Genomic DNA, 16,694 nt, shown 5'->3' with positions numbered 1-16,694 from the left:
ACATGTGCTTTCTAATTGGTTAATGTCAACTTCTAATTAGTCATTTCAATAGTCAAAGTTCACGAAAGGTCATTCTGATGTGATGTCCTCGCATCTTTGTGTACTGGCAGCAAGCACTAAGATCTGATTTTAATGTGATTGCAGAATCCTTAAAAACAATAAAATAAATCTTTCATAAGTTAATTGTGCTTAATGGTTATTCCCACAATAATCAACAACATAGTCATTTCTGCATTCATGGTATTTATTCTATATTAAACACATAATTGTGTACAGTTATCTGCTTTATACAATTTTCAGTATGCAGACACCATACAATTAAAAGATGCATGTCACCACACAGAACATCCTAACTTCAATGCTCAAATTACAAAATTGCTCATCAAGCCTCACATGAATGGAATGATCCTCATAATGGTTGTGATGTAGAACTCTGAATGTTAAAGTGTATATCTAAAGACTGTTTACAAATCACAAACTTCCTATCATAATTGACTAGTCACTAAATATTTACATGATAGAAATCCAATAGAAGATCACAGTTGGTTTGAGTAATGTCAATCTTAACTAAAACGTGTCTGATATTTCTAAAAATTTGTTCAAAATAGCATCCAATGTTATGTATCACATATATTGTTCTTGCCTTTAACTGCTATGTAAAACTGTGAAGTATTCACAAAATTGCAGTACCTCCTTGGTGTTTCAAATGCATGTAAACACCAAGGATAGTTGAACAATGAATATATATAAAACACTGAATTGGCATTACAAATATCACATAACATGAAATTTCATGGGAGGTGACTATGATCGGGTTATTCAAAGGCACTAAATGCAATCATAATTTGGACAGATGTAAAGATGCCAAACGTAGCTACCCATTGAGAGCAAATGGCAAACCTCATTAAGGTTGATTCGTCTCCTGAACATGCATGCCATATATATCACAAATTATAAGTATTATTCAACAATAAAAATAAATAAATTACAAATCTATTCTACTCAAACAGTCAAACATGTACAAATTCATGACTTCACACATTTCATACAAATAGGTTAGAGCAAGTTTACGGTTCAATTCACTTCATAATTAATATTCATGAAAGAATCCACAAGGTGGCTTATTGCCATGGGCCAGATCCATCCTGATTTGCCATCGAAGGGTCTGTCTCTTCTTCTCTGTGGGTACCACATACTTATTGGCTACAAATACTCGCTGAGGCCTCTGAAAATTAAAGCAAAATTGACATATTCAATAGAAACCATTATTTTCAATTACTTCTTTGAGAGCATACAAACCGCTAAGGCCATAATGAATTAATTGCTTGATTATCATCCCCACTTTTTTTCAAAAGTGAGGAGCGAGGCTTTTTTTCGTATTGAAGTCGTCAAAGTTGACAACTGGACACCATGGTATGAACAATACATGACTGAAATAACAAAAATAATAAATAAACATTGATTTCAACTGTAGCAGTCGGATGTATCTGTGTCAAACCTATTTCTGTTTTCCCTGCCCCAACTTGTACTGATGCGTTTATGAATTTATCCTCAATTGACGTTAACTTGTCAAATTTGCACAAGCAAACTTGTTAAAGATTTCCATACGAGTCAGATACTCTGGCAAAGGACAGGCATACCAGTGTTTAATGGTTTGCAAACCCTCTCATATTTTCAAAATAGCGAGCACCATCTTGACAGCTGACAGCAAACAGACGATGGGCAGGCACGCACCGAGAGTCGGTTGTAGACCAGTTTACGGCATGTTGCAAACAGTGCTCTTAACATTTCACATGGGCAAATAAAATTAATTTGTTCGGGGGCTTAGTTGTGAGTCGGATGGGGATGACAATCTACCAATTAGTTCAATATGGCCTAAGTGTCATCAATCTATGTCCTTGGTCTCATAGAATATCCCACTCTAACACAAATGCAATACTTCATGGTCATATATATAAGAAACTAATTAACTAAAGCACTGAAGGAAGAGAATTTATGGATGTAAACTTCTTTATTATGGAAGTTCAAAGACTTAAAGCTCTGAAATGATTCATATGCACATGTTGTGTGTTGCAATAACATCCTAAACTGCCATAGAGATATATTTCCTAATAAAACATGTGTGGCAACATTTCTGTAAAATATAACTCTATAATTCTAATCCCATGAGTTCAAATTTACAATCACAAGAACATAATGGAACACATAAACCTCACATCAAATATCAATTTCAAAACTCTAATACTCAAAACTGTTTTACGTCAACTACAAAATCAATAAACCAACATAACCTAACAAAGCTTGTTTAACTTAATGCCCAGAGGATCTCCTGCCTGAGATGCATTGCACATGCAGGGTCCTCTAAGATGCAGTATAGATATATTGAATGCTGTCTCGCCAGCTACCTTCTCGATGGTTTCATGCACCAGCATCTGTTCCCGGATGTTCCACCGGAGCCCCTTGTGCACCTTCTCTCCAGGGGCCTTCTGCACCTGCCAGGCCTGCTGGAACTGCTGGTACCGGGCCACTGGGTCGGACTTTCGGATATTGCGGGTGTGTGGGTGATCAGCCGTCCGAAGGATCACTTGACGTAAACATAACAGTTGATGCTCAAATGTTCATAGGTAGCAGACAAGACCAACAGCATGCATAGGTTGAACGAACAGTACTATTGAAGGACGACAAGAATGTACTTTAGTTTGCATTATGTCAATCACACAATGTTCAAGTTTTATATGTAGTTTCAAAGATTTCCCTAGGATATAAAACGCACATATTTTGTGCAAATTTGGGGATGTGCTCAGCATCAATATTGAAAGGTCACCAAGGTATTTTGAGTGTCAAACATGAATATATGCCAACAAGCGTCAACAAGGTCAATAGGTCTGTTGAGAATGTGATTAACAGTTGAAAAACATGTTATTTATGCCTATGTCACACTGATTGTATGCTCCATGAAACTGGGGAACATCTTTATTCCAGTTGGGTATTCTTACTGACATTTGCAGCAGACTTGGGACAGAAGATTGGACTCTGAGCAGGTCCAGATAAATTCCTGACTTTGCAGTGCAAGTTCTAATATGCATGAATGATTTAGAGGTGAGGTGAAATGGGGTTTAACGTCGCGTCCAAGATTATTGCACTTATATAGCGACGTGCATGCAGGATTGAACCCCGGATCTACCGCTCTCTGGGCGGACGCTCTACCACTAGACCACAGAGGTGGTTGAATGATTTAGACGATTGTGTGTATCTTGTAGATATATTTACTTTGGTACTCACCTGAGGAAGGTCTGGGGTCATCAGGAGATAGTCTATATGGGGCCTACAGATGACATAACAGAAGAATAAGTATCAAATACATTTTGAAAAGATTTTTTAACTTATAACAATCAATAACAAAAAGAGTATCTGAAAAAAAACCTTGAATTCAAATTAGAATAAAAAATATTATCCCATTTAAATGTTATTGATATTTCACAATATGTCAATAACAATTATTCTTCATATGAAACAGATTCTCAAGTAATATAACCGTGATAGTGAAAGTCATCTTCTGGGGCACTCACATCTGCAGGTGCGGAATGTGGTCGTCTTGTTGAGGCAATATCATCAGAATCTCGTAATGCCAATCGCTGTAGTCTTTCATTGGCATCAATGATACTTCCTTTAAGCACAGAAATTAAGAATAAATTCAGTCTGATAATGATAACTGATATCACAAAATGACAGAAGAGAGAATGAGAAACAAATATGCTAACTGACCAAAGGGAGATAATCTGAGTCATGATACCACACAAACCTAAGCAAATAAATCATGCAAGAATACTATTATGAAATGTACATGTCTCTTTTTTTAGATTTATCAAATTGTCTAAAAATATTTGAAACATTTTATAATGTTTCTCTTATATAGTACGCTATATACCATGATATGCTGCGGATATGTACACAGAAAGGACAGAATTTTACGACCAACACATACCTGCATCACTTTCTGTCATGGATTCATCAATAAATTTTGAGCCTTTGTCATTTTTCCTGCAAAATAAATTGGACAAGTTGATTGACTCAGCATGCATAGTGAGTGATTTTGCAGCGCTTCTAGCAATATTCCTTACTTATCAAGGCACAATAGGCAATCATCAACTTATCAAGGAATATCACAGTAATCTAATATTAATGATATTAGATACTTATCCTGCTAAGACTGTCTGCAATTTTCTACTTGTTCTACTTGTACCCAAATCCCACAACAAAGTGCCAACACACTCCCCAAGTGCAAGCCGCCAGACACATGCTCCCCTCACGCCATGTAGCTTCCTCTTCCTACTTGAAGCACCATAGAGCAGGTCGACAGAAGCGGGGATGGATGGGTGGGTCCTAGAGACTGGCCATAGCAGGATAAGTATCTAACATTATTAATATTAGATAACTGTAAATTATTTCTCATTCTGCTAACACTGACTGCAACTATCACACAGTAGTAGGTCAGAACTGACAAAAACTGCAAACCCAAGCCCAGGTTGTGACTGGAAAAAGTGCACCTTTAAGGCCTCACCAGTCCCGTACTTCCATCAAACCCAGTTCAGAATTGTTACCCACTGGGGACTGACCCTTCACTGAGGACCTGTGACTTCGTTATTCGAGAGGCGAACCATAGTAGTCACCAAGACCGTCCTGCTAGATCAGCTATACGGTGATCTGTGATATGAGCTTCTAGGAAACAAGCGTCCTTCAGATCCCAAGTGTCGATCAGGAGACAACTCCAACGGAGACTGCCCCCTAAGCTTAAAGAGCGCCAAGATCGCCAAAAGCGCTAATGGATCGCTAACTGATCTCCATGATCGCCGCCGGTTGACTCCCCTGCACAAAGATCCGTGGCCCTCTGCCCAGAGCGCCATCAGATCGCCTAGATCGCCTTTTGAGCTCTACTTTGTCGCCAAGGTCGCAATTGGAGCCCTATTGGATCACCATAGAGCGCCGCCGATCGCCACAAAAGCTGGCCTACCGATCTTTGGCGCTCCATGAAGATGCATTGGCGCTCCGATGGCGCTCTGATTGTGCTTCACTGTGGAGCTCTGTGGCGCTCCAGGGTCTCACCCAAAAAGCATTAGTTTCTCCTTCTTCTTCGAGGCTGCTGGGCCAGAATAGCAATCTGCTGGTTCACGATGGCATGGTTCATGAGATTGTAAATCACTTGTAATATGGCAGCATCTCTATGATTCATGGTGATACCCGTCTGCTGGCAAGCACAGAACTGAAGAGTGCGGCTGAACGCCACAGGTTTTTATAGGATCGGGCCCCTTTGCGGTGATCAGGTCGCAATCGGATCGCCTAGAGTGCTACTTGAGCTCTAACGGATCTTCATAGATCGCACTCGATCGCTATCAGATCAGAGAAGAGCGCCATAGATCACAATGATCGCCATGGGATCGCCAATAGAGCGCCATTGGAGCGCATCCTGATCACATCGGATCCGAATGGAGCGGGAACTGATCGTGCAAGATCGCCACATTTTGGGGTGGTTGGGTGAGCGATCAAGCGCCATCAAGTCGCTATCGGATCACGTAGATTGCAATTGGATCACAAGTACACCTATATCGCCTCATTATATGGCGCTCCTTCAGATCGCGTAGATCACTGTGGATTGCCGCCTAGTGGAATGGGGGTATTAGACTACCGATGATCACCAGGACGCACAGGAGATAGCTGCCAACCCGACAACTGTGATGTAGATGGCAGCGTACCAGGTGAAACATCAGACTGAAAGACCGTGGATTGCAACTCGTGAGGCCGCCATCTATCAGACTGCAACACACCAGCAACGGACAACATCCCACCAATTCCTAAGACCCCTAAGCAAGCATCTAGGTCTAGGTGATGCAACTCAAGCTGACTGAAAGCCGGCGTTGAATCAAGAGGCCATTGTTGGTGTGGCTGCCCTTGTTACTGCAAAGTAGACTGCTGTACCAAGGATGTGACTACTGTAGAGATCTGAGCGAACAACTCAGAGCACAAGGCAACAAATGTAAAAAGAATACCTCAAAACACAAGCCAAATGAAAATTATTTATGTAAAAATGCTATGTAATACCCCTACTGCATATGCACACTTCTAAAATGATAAGAAAAGACAATTGAGCAAACCTAGAAGGATGGAAAGTCACATAACAAAAGGATTCAAGAGCAAACCGTAAACACCAACTGCCAAGGTGGAGAGACAAGTAGGAAGAGGGAGTTACATGGCATGAGGGGAGCATGCGTGGTGGCAGCTTCCGGTTGGGGAGTGTGTTGGCACTGTGTTAGGGGATTTGGAAGAAGTAGAACAAGTATGAAATTGCAGACAGTCTCAGCAGGAAAAGTATCTAATATCGTTAATACAGGATAAGACATTAATGATATCTTTGTGGTTCACAATTTCATACATGATTGCTGAACTCTTACTGGCACTCTTGTTTATTGATCCATCACCTCCTTCACCATTGTTCACTATCATGACAATGTACACATGTCTTAAACATCCAGCTGAACAAAAACAAATATATGACAATGGTAAAGCTCAAAGTGTGCCATGTATGCAGCAAAAGCAAATTTGGCCCACACCTTTAGTATATGTTGTTGCACATATGATTACTATGATGTTGTAACCAAAATGACCAAAGCTACCTTAATGTCTTCCTCTTCACCATCCTTCTTTCTGAGTCAGTCTCTGATACATCATCTCTCAAACCTGGAGAAATGGCATCCCTGTCGAACATGGTGAACATGTCATTGCGACCTCTTGTGGGATTACCAGTTACTGGCCTCTTCAAGATTGGCTCCACTCCATAATTATTCTCCTTTCCAATCCCTCTCTGTGGAATACAGTTGAATTAATCACTCATATTAACTTGATACCTAACATTCCATAGGACACATGGTAATACATGATGACGGTTACATTACTGCTTGTTTTATGCTGCAATCAGCAATATTCCAGACATATCATCTAATCATGGCGGCCTTGACCAGACAAACCTGTGATTCAATATTATAAGTAATGTCCAACACCTTCAGGTTACAATGACATGCAATCAACCAAGTAACTATGTCTGACCACCTGATCTACTTAGTCACACCTTACTACAAGCATAACGTACTGGAGACCAATTCTAACACAAATGTCACACAAGGTGCTCTGATAGGGAATATGCAAACAAATTCAACAAACATAACCAAAAAAATAATTTGACTGAATAGAAATCATGAGGTTTGTTGACATATTTTACTGAAAGAAACTAACAAAGGAAACAATTATTTTTTTATATCATTGCTATGGCATAGATAAGCATCATAAGGTGTATGAAACCTACAAATGTAATCTGAAAATCTCCATGATGACCTTTAAATTCAAACATAATTATACACAAGAACTAAAATCTCCAGTAATGTATAAATCATCCAGACCCAATAAGCAACCCCTGGCCAACTTCTAAATCAACCTGTAAGTAATCTTTATAACTATAAGCGCCCTCTACTAAGAATTGAAATTTTTCTTCACAGTCCATACTTTCATTTGGATATCAGATTTTTTGAGAAAAACAGCAGGGTAGAATTTAAAGGGCATATACTGCCAAGAAACTCATCACTGATTCACTGATGTTTCAACATAGTTTGTCCATTACCCCTAGATCTCTGAAAACAAATTTGACTTGTGTATAGTTTTAAAAAACACCACAATTTTTTAAGCACCTGGGCTGCTTATTACAATAACTCTTCACTTATAAAATCTTAAATATTTCAAATGCAAAACACTAACATGTGAATACGCATGTGTTCTGTAGTCAAGGTGACCCTGGTCAGAAACTTCCTCCAGTGGGATTCTATCTCGCCTCACAGTTCCATGTGCTGAAAACAAGGAAAACTGTGGTTGAAGTGATTGTCCTGGTAATATGTTACAGAGATGAATGTGTGTGTTTGGTTTGACTTTAATGCGGCTTGGAACAGTATTACTGCTGTTCCATTGTGTGAGCCCTTATTGCACAGCAATGCAGTCTTACATATTTACAATTCACTTCAGGTTTTATTTATCATGCATGTCATCGCCAATCTTACAACTGAGATAGGCATCATATCATAACAAAAAGTTTCTTTTGGTAATCATTGTCATCTTACCTGAAGAGGCTGAAGTGTCAGCAGCATCAGCTGCCAGGTGTGATGATCCACTACTGTTGAATGACGAATTCTTGCTGCGCTCTTGTTGGATTAACCTCTGGAGGTCTGAAACAGTAATATGGTCAAATATGTATAACAATAATCGTGTAAAAGGCAAAAAGCAAAGGACATTTTCATAATTCTTATCAACTTTCAATACAACATTCCTCTATATTATCACCAAATTTCAAAATATCTGCAGGACATTTGGGATGACAATCTGTCAGTGTCCTAGAAAATGAACCAATTTGAAACCCTGAAAGTAGCTATGGAATATTGTACTCAAAGCAACTAAGTTATACGTTTGAAGCAACATATTGGCAAACCATGCACATCCATTTTTCGACATGCGGATATACAATTATCAACTGGACCTGTACACAGTGGTACACAGATACATGTACCGGCTAGCTTACTCCTACATATAGGCAGAACTTGCAAAATATTTGATTGATTTTCAGCAAAATTTCGTTTCAAGCTAATCCCAGCCCAGCTACCCTAGTGCTACACATTTCCATTACATTTTTAAAATAAACACTTCTCTACAACAGCACAATATAAGATAAACAAGATATAAAGAGGTGATTTTTCACTATTATGTGTGCATATTGTACATTAACCATGATGATTTGTAGTTAATGTATAACTTACCTTTCTTGAATTCTCGTAATTTTTCTTCAGGAACATTTCTGTAACCCAGTCGTGCAAGTTCATCTTGAATTTCCTCCTCCGAAAATTCAATGCTTTGGGGGTCCATTATTCTCTACTGCAAATACATACAACCCACACCGTCACTAACACTATATACTGGTATTGTACTTCAATATAATTTAAGGCCTAATTGCTTGATAGTCCAGCTAAGTTGTCCAGTTAAGTTGCTCACCTACATACCTTTCATGAACAAAATATTTTCGCACTCAAACACGGTGAACAAGTCTAAACACGATGCGGTACGTTTGCAACATGTACATACGTTTCAATTTCACCAATCTCCCGACTGTGAAAAGAGTTAAACCAACACAAAACCTATCTAAGACACATAAACAAAATACCTTATCTCCCATATAACGCATAAACAGCAAAAAATGTCTATATTTTGAAGGGGATATGTGCTTATCGACCAAGTCTAAGAAGAATATGCCGCCATGATGTAAACATAGCCGGGCATTGAAATACGTCAACTGATTGGTTGAAACTCGAACACACCAGCCAATGAAATTTCGTTTGACTCCAACTTGTTTACTAAGGGAGATAATCCCATTGTATATGGTCAGGGGACCGGTCAGTGTTTTCGTAAACTGAAAGAAACAAACTAATATTAAAGAAGAGCACGTAAAATGACATCAGGCGATATGGTCAAAACGCCCAAGTTTAATAGAACCTGTCCAAACTTTGTTTTCTTCTCGCGATAAAACATTCCTATATGCACATGCCTAGTACGGTACCAAAAGGACATAATATGCAAGATGCAGGCGTGGTGGACATCCTGTTAGAACAATATTAAATGAACAATTCTTTGTCAGATCTTTTCGTACGGAGACATAAATATATCAAACTTGAATACATGAAGCAGCGTATTTCGCAATCATGCTACACGTGACGATTGCTTTCATATTTGAGCATTCCGTGGCGGATCACGATTAGAATCATGAAGAAAATTTGTCGTAAGCGCCGATTAAATGACTCAGTGGTCAGACTTCCACACGATTTGTCACCAGACCCTACAGGACCACGTGGCTGGTCTAACGGGTCGTTGTATGTGCAGGCTTTGCCTACAAAGCTTGTATGTGCAGGCTTTGTAGACATTACTTGGACAGAGCTTCTGATATTCGCTCTATCGTTACATGGTCCATTTTACTGATGTTTTTTAATAATTTGTACATGAAACTCTATCTCCTTAACAGAGTTATTAAATGTACAGATCTTATCAAGAATTATACATTTACACACATAATATTTTGCCGTAAGTATAAGACAATTGAGTATCGTCTAGTCGGTGGACACACTCTTTTTGCCTCAAAATAATACTGTATCTCTGTTACTTTGAAATGGAGGTCATATCATTTATATTTACTTTCATCCAATTAAAAATGGAAGGACAGTTGGAGACTAAAACACACATTCTTGTCTTGTTTCGGCTCTCCACATCTGTCACATTTATTACTGGTCTTGATACTACTTTTATGTAAATATATGTTACATGGAAATAGACTGTGGGTGGTCAGACTTGGTGACTTGGATGTTAGTGTGACATCGTACCCTGACGGCGTGTGACGGTATCTTTATGCGTGAAATATTATCTGCAACGCATTCGTATGAAATTGAACAGATGACCTTACAGCCTATTATATGTAAAAGAATTTAATGGTCGGTAAAAAAATGTTATCAAGCAATAAAAAAAAACCAAGCAATACTTTTACATTGCATTACCTATTAGTGATAATTTAAGTCCTGGCTTCCAGCTGTCCATAGCTATGAGTGCTAATTACTGTTAAGTGTTGGCTTCCATTGTCTGTTGCTGATCACTCATCAGCGCCAATTATCTTCCCTTGTTAAGTTTCCACCCATTGTTATCTTATTGCTTTTGTTGTTCTTATATGTACATATATATGCTATCTCTGCATCATAGCATTCATCTGATGAAGGAGTAAGCATATACTCTGAAACGTTGTGTTGCTCATAATAAAGAAGTTGATATCCATAAATTCTCTTCCTTACGTATATCACTTCTAAATGCCCTTCAAAGACTTGACTACTTTTCAATGTTTATCTTTCCAATCGGGCATTCCCCTTCATGTCGAGCAATATACCATCAGCTCCAGCTTACAATTTCCAGCTTCTTAAGTACTGAAGAGCATGTGTATTTCACGGAAAGACACATTTTGGCTACTCAAAGGACTGGTCAAGTATTCGAGACATTCAGAGAAATTGAACGTATGACACGTGGCTTGGTAACATGAGATGCGCTAAGCTATCCTGTACCAAGACCTTTAAACACCTCTAATACTAATCCCAGTACCGACTCAACTGATTGTAGAAAGTGACCATACCTACCGCACACGTCATAATTAGGGTATTCAGTACCTGGTAGATTAATATACAACTTTAGTTAACAGACAAACAAAATGATACTTAAACGAATCGAATTGATGCTGTTCATGAATCTGCCTGACGTGTTAGTTGTATGCGTGACGCGTAGATTCATCTGTGTTGTTTTAGTACAAAGGAAACCTTTCACATCTGCGATCGAAGATAATTCTTTACTGCAAGATTTTCCGTGCTGGCATAAAATCATAGATTAAAATATATTCCCCTTGTGTAGTGCATTAGTTGGATCAAATTTGGAGTTTTACCGATTTACATGATTGAAAATGAAAGATGCTTATGTGTGATATGGATGTCTGGTGTCTGAAACCGAAAACCCAAACAATCGAGCACTTTCTACCACGAAGGTTACAACATTTATGGCCTCAGAATGGTTATGGTTTTATAGTAAACATGTGGAGGACATTTCAAACTTTTACGAATCAGTGACCAAAATGATGTCCGATGCAATTCCCTATTTTGAGTTGTACCGTATCCAGGTGAACAAATGACTTACCTTTCTGTGTGTTTGTGACTGGCGTCACCCGTAGGGCAGGATAGCTCACCTTTTCGCGAACACCTGGTATCATCACTATTTGATAGCGATTCATAAACACATGCTCATGATATAGTCGGAATCGTCCAATCGACCCTGTTTTTAGCAGAGATTTCTTATGAATATGGAAAGGGTTTTGTAAATAATTATGGTAATGTTTTCTGTCGTGGTGCTGTGATTCGAACACGCGATCATAGTTTTCTGGTACGTCTAGGAGACGCACAACGAACTGCGCCGTCTCAAACGACAGGGCCAACCGTGTGACATTTGAAGTAAAAAATAAATGGAAATGCAAAGTGTTTGTTTGATGCTGTGAAAAAACAACGTTTGGTTTATGAAAACCGACAGAGACAATAACGATATATGAACTAATTTCTAAAGCAACGATGAAAGATTTGTTTTCATGTTGAGAAAAGCAAACCCCTCTGACTTTGCTACTTTTGTTTGAGAACCATTGGACCTAACAAAAGATTAGTGGAGTTGGTTTTGACTTTGCAGTGCTTCCTGGGAGAAGTCCCATTCGCTGTCTGGGCTGCGTGCAGAGGGGGCAAGGGCCCTGAGCTGATGATGAGCGTAACCAGCCTGACTGTGCCAGGAACACCCAAAGGCTCTTTGCTGAACTTTTTATTTGAATCCTTAAATAATATAATAGTAATAATAATAATAATTACTTGGGCGAAGTCAGCTTGCCTGAAAAGTAAAAGAGCAGGCTTTCTGGTTGCTGTTCAGGACCACTCAACACCTTCAATGTGTGATTTTGCATCATAATGTAAATATGAAATGTAGATTATGCAATGAATTTAATGATACTGTCAGTGGATGCCCAGCTTTGACACAAACACAGTATCTTAGGCTTATGATATTTCCACACCACACAGGGGCATGCTCAATAGGCCAGTGTGCATTTGATTTCCTTCTCAGCTCCCCAGGCAGTATACGACCCAATCTGCCCATGAGGTGCTAGAAGGATAACAGTCACATAACCATCTCATCCTACCGGGTACCCATTCAAAGCTTGGTGAACAAAGGCATATCGTCACATTTAAAATAGACAGCCAAAATATCATTTCTGAGTCCTAACGAAGTCTGATGGTACATACCTCATACGTCCACAGCTGAGAAAGAAGTCGCAAAACACCTTATTTACCAGTAGGTCGGCATCATTTGATCATTGAAATAACGAAAAGTAACAAATAATGATTTAGGCAATGTTTGCTATCAAATTACAAGTGAATGTAAAATAAGTGAATGAATAAGATAAACATGTACTACCTACTTGAAATATCTTCGTTCGGGAAAGACAAGGCCCCTGCGGTGGATACAGCAACGCTGAAAAACAGATGCAGCCACATGCTCTGGCTCATGAGCCAGAACTTTACAGGTGCTCTTTTCAAGAAAGCACCACGTGTACTAAAACCAGTACAATGTCTTTGGACCCTTCCACTTTCATAGTGACCATGCATATGACTCTTCCATGAAGAATTGAAAAACGCCATGAAATGTCATTTCGAAATAACACTGTATGGGGCATTTTGGCATTTATTTATTTTCTCCTTTTATAAGTTTTTACATTTAATGTACTAGTAGTTTGTTACTCAACAATATACCTCACAATAATCAACCGTGCATTCACAGCTACGGAAAGTGCACGGTATATTGATTTGTGCGACATTTCACAAACAGACATTTCATCGGTAGTATAATCCACAAAGCTATGACACAAATGTTTTTATCGTTTTTGTAATCACCACACACTGATCAACGATGGATTATTCATTCCAATTCACAGTAATTTCCGTCAGATACAATTAACTGTGGAACACGTTCCTGGACAGAAAATGGAATGACATGTTCTCATTACATTAGGTACCATACTGCCTTTTAATAGTTAAAACTCGTAACACATAACCTATAGGTTCAGCCAACAATACATGGCTGACTGGTTTTCACTGATGATCCAATTTTGATAAATGTCACCACGCGTCAGTAGGTATGAGGCTGGTGGGTGTTGTTGATTCACAGGTGACTGGGTACTAAAACAGATATAACAATGGACAATCATTTCAGACTGAAATATCATTGTAATGAAATTCGTTGACATGTCATTAATCCACAGTGATCACTCTGCGACAAATGTGTAATTTCAAAAGAGGATTGATGTAAATAATTTTATTATTGGTGTTTATGATATACTGCTGAATGATGGATGGTGGAGACACGACCAGTTAATAAAATATTCATGAATGTTTTGTGTGTTGTAAAGGTACAACATGTCTTGGAATAGGATTTAGTTTATGACAAGTGTGCACTTTTAAAGATCGTACTAAAAGCGGGAATTTAAACAGCAGTAATCTTCAATGATGCATCTACAACAATTGTATTTCTGATTTCAGGCTGCGTAAGATATCAAAGTAGTTTTAAGCTAAGCGTCATAATTAAATCTCTACTATTTGTTAGGCCATGCTTGTGAGGTATGTCCACTGCGATGTAGGGTAGACAGGTATTCTTGGGTGATGTTTTCTTTATATATATCGTATTTGTATTATCATTAATGTACGATTATAAGATTATTGGAAGAATCTGATATAATGCTATTTTAATATTTTAATTGTACCATATATTATACCATAAGCGTAGTATTCATTGTTACAGGCTGTCGTTTTTCATCAGCAACAAGACCTCACACCCGAGCCTGTGTCATGTTTTACCACATGCGCACACATTCCTGGCTATTACACACTTATCATAGCATCCGTCACGTTCTCACATAAAGGACAGACAATTTGTTAAAAAATTATATTTATGCTCATAGTTTTCTGGTTTTGCAACTGAAGCTGTAAACATATCTAATCTCCAGACAAACCCCCTTCCTCCAACCGAATTTCAAATGGTTGGTCTCCAATGCAGTCTGCAGGTAACTGTACATCAATTTGAAGATTATGGATTAAGGGGATTGTGGAGTACACTATGTTATCTTTATTGTTATCAAAATAAGAGAACAAAATCGCTTCAAGAATGAACAAAACTTTACAGAAGTGACCATTATGCAGTTACATAACGGTGGTACACTGAGACCAAGGAAGAAGAAGTACCGCCAGCTGGAAGACAAACTTGACAGAGAGAAAAGATTGCTCGCAGCTGGTGTTAAATCTCCCATCGAGTATGGTGATGCTGTATCTCACCTTATCATCTCAAGGATAAATTTTGCAAGCTATATTGTATTAGATTGTCTTGACAATTGGTACATCTGAACATAAATGGAATTTTTAATTAATAATTAATAAAAACCTATACTACTACATACATTTTTTGTGTTATATCTAACACAGGCTGTAGTCTGTAGTCTGGCTATAGTCAGTCAGTGAAATTGAAACAGTCTACAGTGTTAATCCCCATTGTTGTAGGGATTATCACGGGCTACTGATTTTTATACTAGAACAATAGCTGCTGGCAAAGTGAGAACACCCCCATGAGACGCGTACGCCGTGATATACATAGAATCACGCCCTCGAGTGTTGTTATATCAAATACAGCAAAGTTCTGAGGCTTTTTGAGTGATGATACTCTTGATTGCAATAGACACGAGGGTTAGATTGTATTTGTAACTAATATCGTTCGTATGAGTACAAAAACAAGGTATCAACAATACAATATTAAATTGTATGGTAAATATACCTCAGATAACAATTACTTTCAGTTTGACAACTTGTCCTGAATCTGTGAAGATAGAGATGCAACTATAAACATGTTTTGTGGCAAATGCCCCATTCATCAAGGAATGAATTGTTTCTTTAAGATTGTCATGTGGGATATTGAAAACACAATGTTTTTTACAAAGTGGTCAAATGTAACTTTCTGACTAAAGTACAAATTCTATTCCTTTATGGGGATCCGAACATACATTCTCAGAGTGAGGCACGTAATCGCCAGCACACTCGAACACCGAGACTTTTATTTGCACTTTATAAGAAAGTGTTATCCCAAATATAACATGTGGGATAATGGTGCACAAAGCTGGAACAAAAAGTGTTCTGATAGAATTGATCTTGCAATATCTCTCTCTGTACGGATTTTAATGGAGCTTTGGAAGCAAGGAAAGGACATTTCTCGAGGTTTTAGAGTCAAGTCACAAGTCGATATTACTGATGGGTGGATCATGACTGCTACACCTGGCCTTCGTAACAATACGGTCGTCACCAACCAGTTCAAACCCTGCATCGCCAATAGCCTTAGCTTCCCATTCCTTTGACTGCTTGGTAACGTACCCAAACTATCCGAAACAATCCAACATTCTCGGGAGATGACGTGTTTGCGTCCATTGCAACTTGCCGCCATTTGCATAGACGTACATGGAACCTCGATTTCACAGTGTGATTTCAGTTGGTCGTATAACAGTGGATATCATCTACTCCACACTGAGAAATCGTGTTTTCGGGGTTTGGGGGACATTTCCTTTATAATTAATCATTCAGCACCGCGAAAACAGCGGTAAGTGAAAGATGCATTAAATTTAACCTTCATTTGACATTCAAGAAAATTAGGGTCGACAGATCCGTAAACCTATGAATAAAAAGCACGCTTAAAGATGTGTGTTAGGTTTGAAAAAGTATAATTTGAATCCTAAGATTGTATTTCAAATGTGATTTATGATCTTTCAATAGCCCCTTGTTTAGAAACATAAATATAATCATATATACTAGTGGTTGTTATGCAACGTTGTCACCATGGAACGCAACGTTATGTTATAACGTATCATTTCCACAACTTATCCACATCATGTTATATATGTTTTTCTGATCATATTATTTAGAAAAAGAAGAAAACTCAACAATATTGGGTATGTTGCAGATTTTATTTAA

At 38.4% G+C, this 16,694-nt stretch overlaps 1 protein-coding gene across 1 annotated transcript; it reads right to left on the bottom strand.

Moving 5' to 3' along the window:
• Positions 1 to 341: 341 nt before the first annotated feature.
• On the bottom strand, positions 342 to 9,345 carry LOC139443135 (centriolar and ciliogenesis-associated protein HYLS1-like). Its single transcript, XM_071224083.1, has 10 exons — positions 9,248 to 9,345; positions 8,847 to 8,961; positions 8,157 to 8,261; positions 7,801 to 7,889; positions 6,669 to 6,856; positions 3,986 to 4,041; positions 3,570 to 3,667; positions 3,283 to 3,325; positions 2,406 to 2,584; positions 342 to 1,225 (listed from the first exon to the last, which is right to left on the bottom strand). The coding sequence occupies exons 2-10, from the start codon at positions 8,950 to 8,952 to the stop codon at positions 1,091 to 1,093; spliced, it is 999 nt and encodes a 332-aa protein (XP_071080184.1). The 5' UTR covers positions 8,953 to 8,961; positions 9,248 to 9,345; the 3' UTR covers positions 342 to 1,090.
• Between the last annotated feature and the right edge of the window lie 7,349 nt (positions 9,346 to 16,694).

Source organism: Haliotis cracherodii, unplaced genomic scaffold, assembly GCF_022045235.1.
Source record: "Haliotis cracherodii isolate W230 unplaced genomic scaffold, xgHalCrac1.p SCAF_5, whole genome shotgun sequence".
NCBI lineage: Eukaryota > Metazoa > Mollusca > Gastropoda > Lepetellida > Haliotidae > Haliotis > Haliotis cracherodii.
Note: the sequence above shows the minus strand (reverse complement) of the source record. Positions and strands in the feature narration are given on the sequence as shown.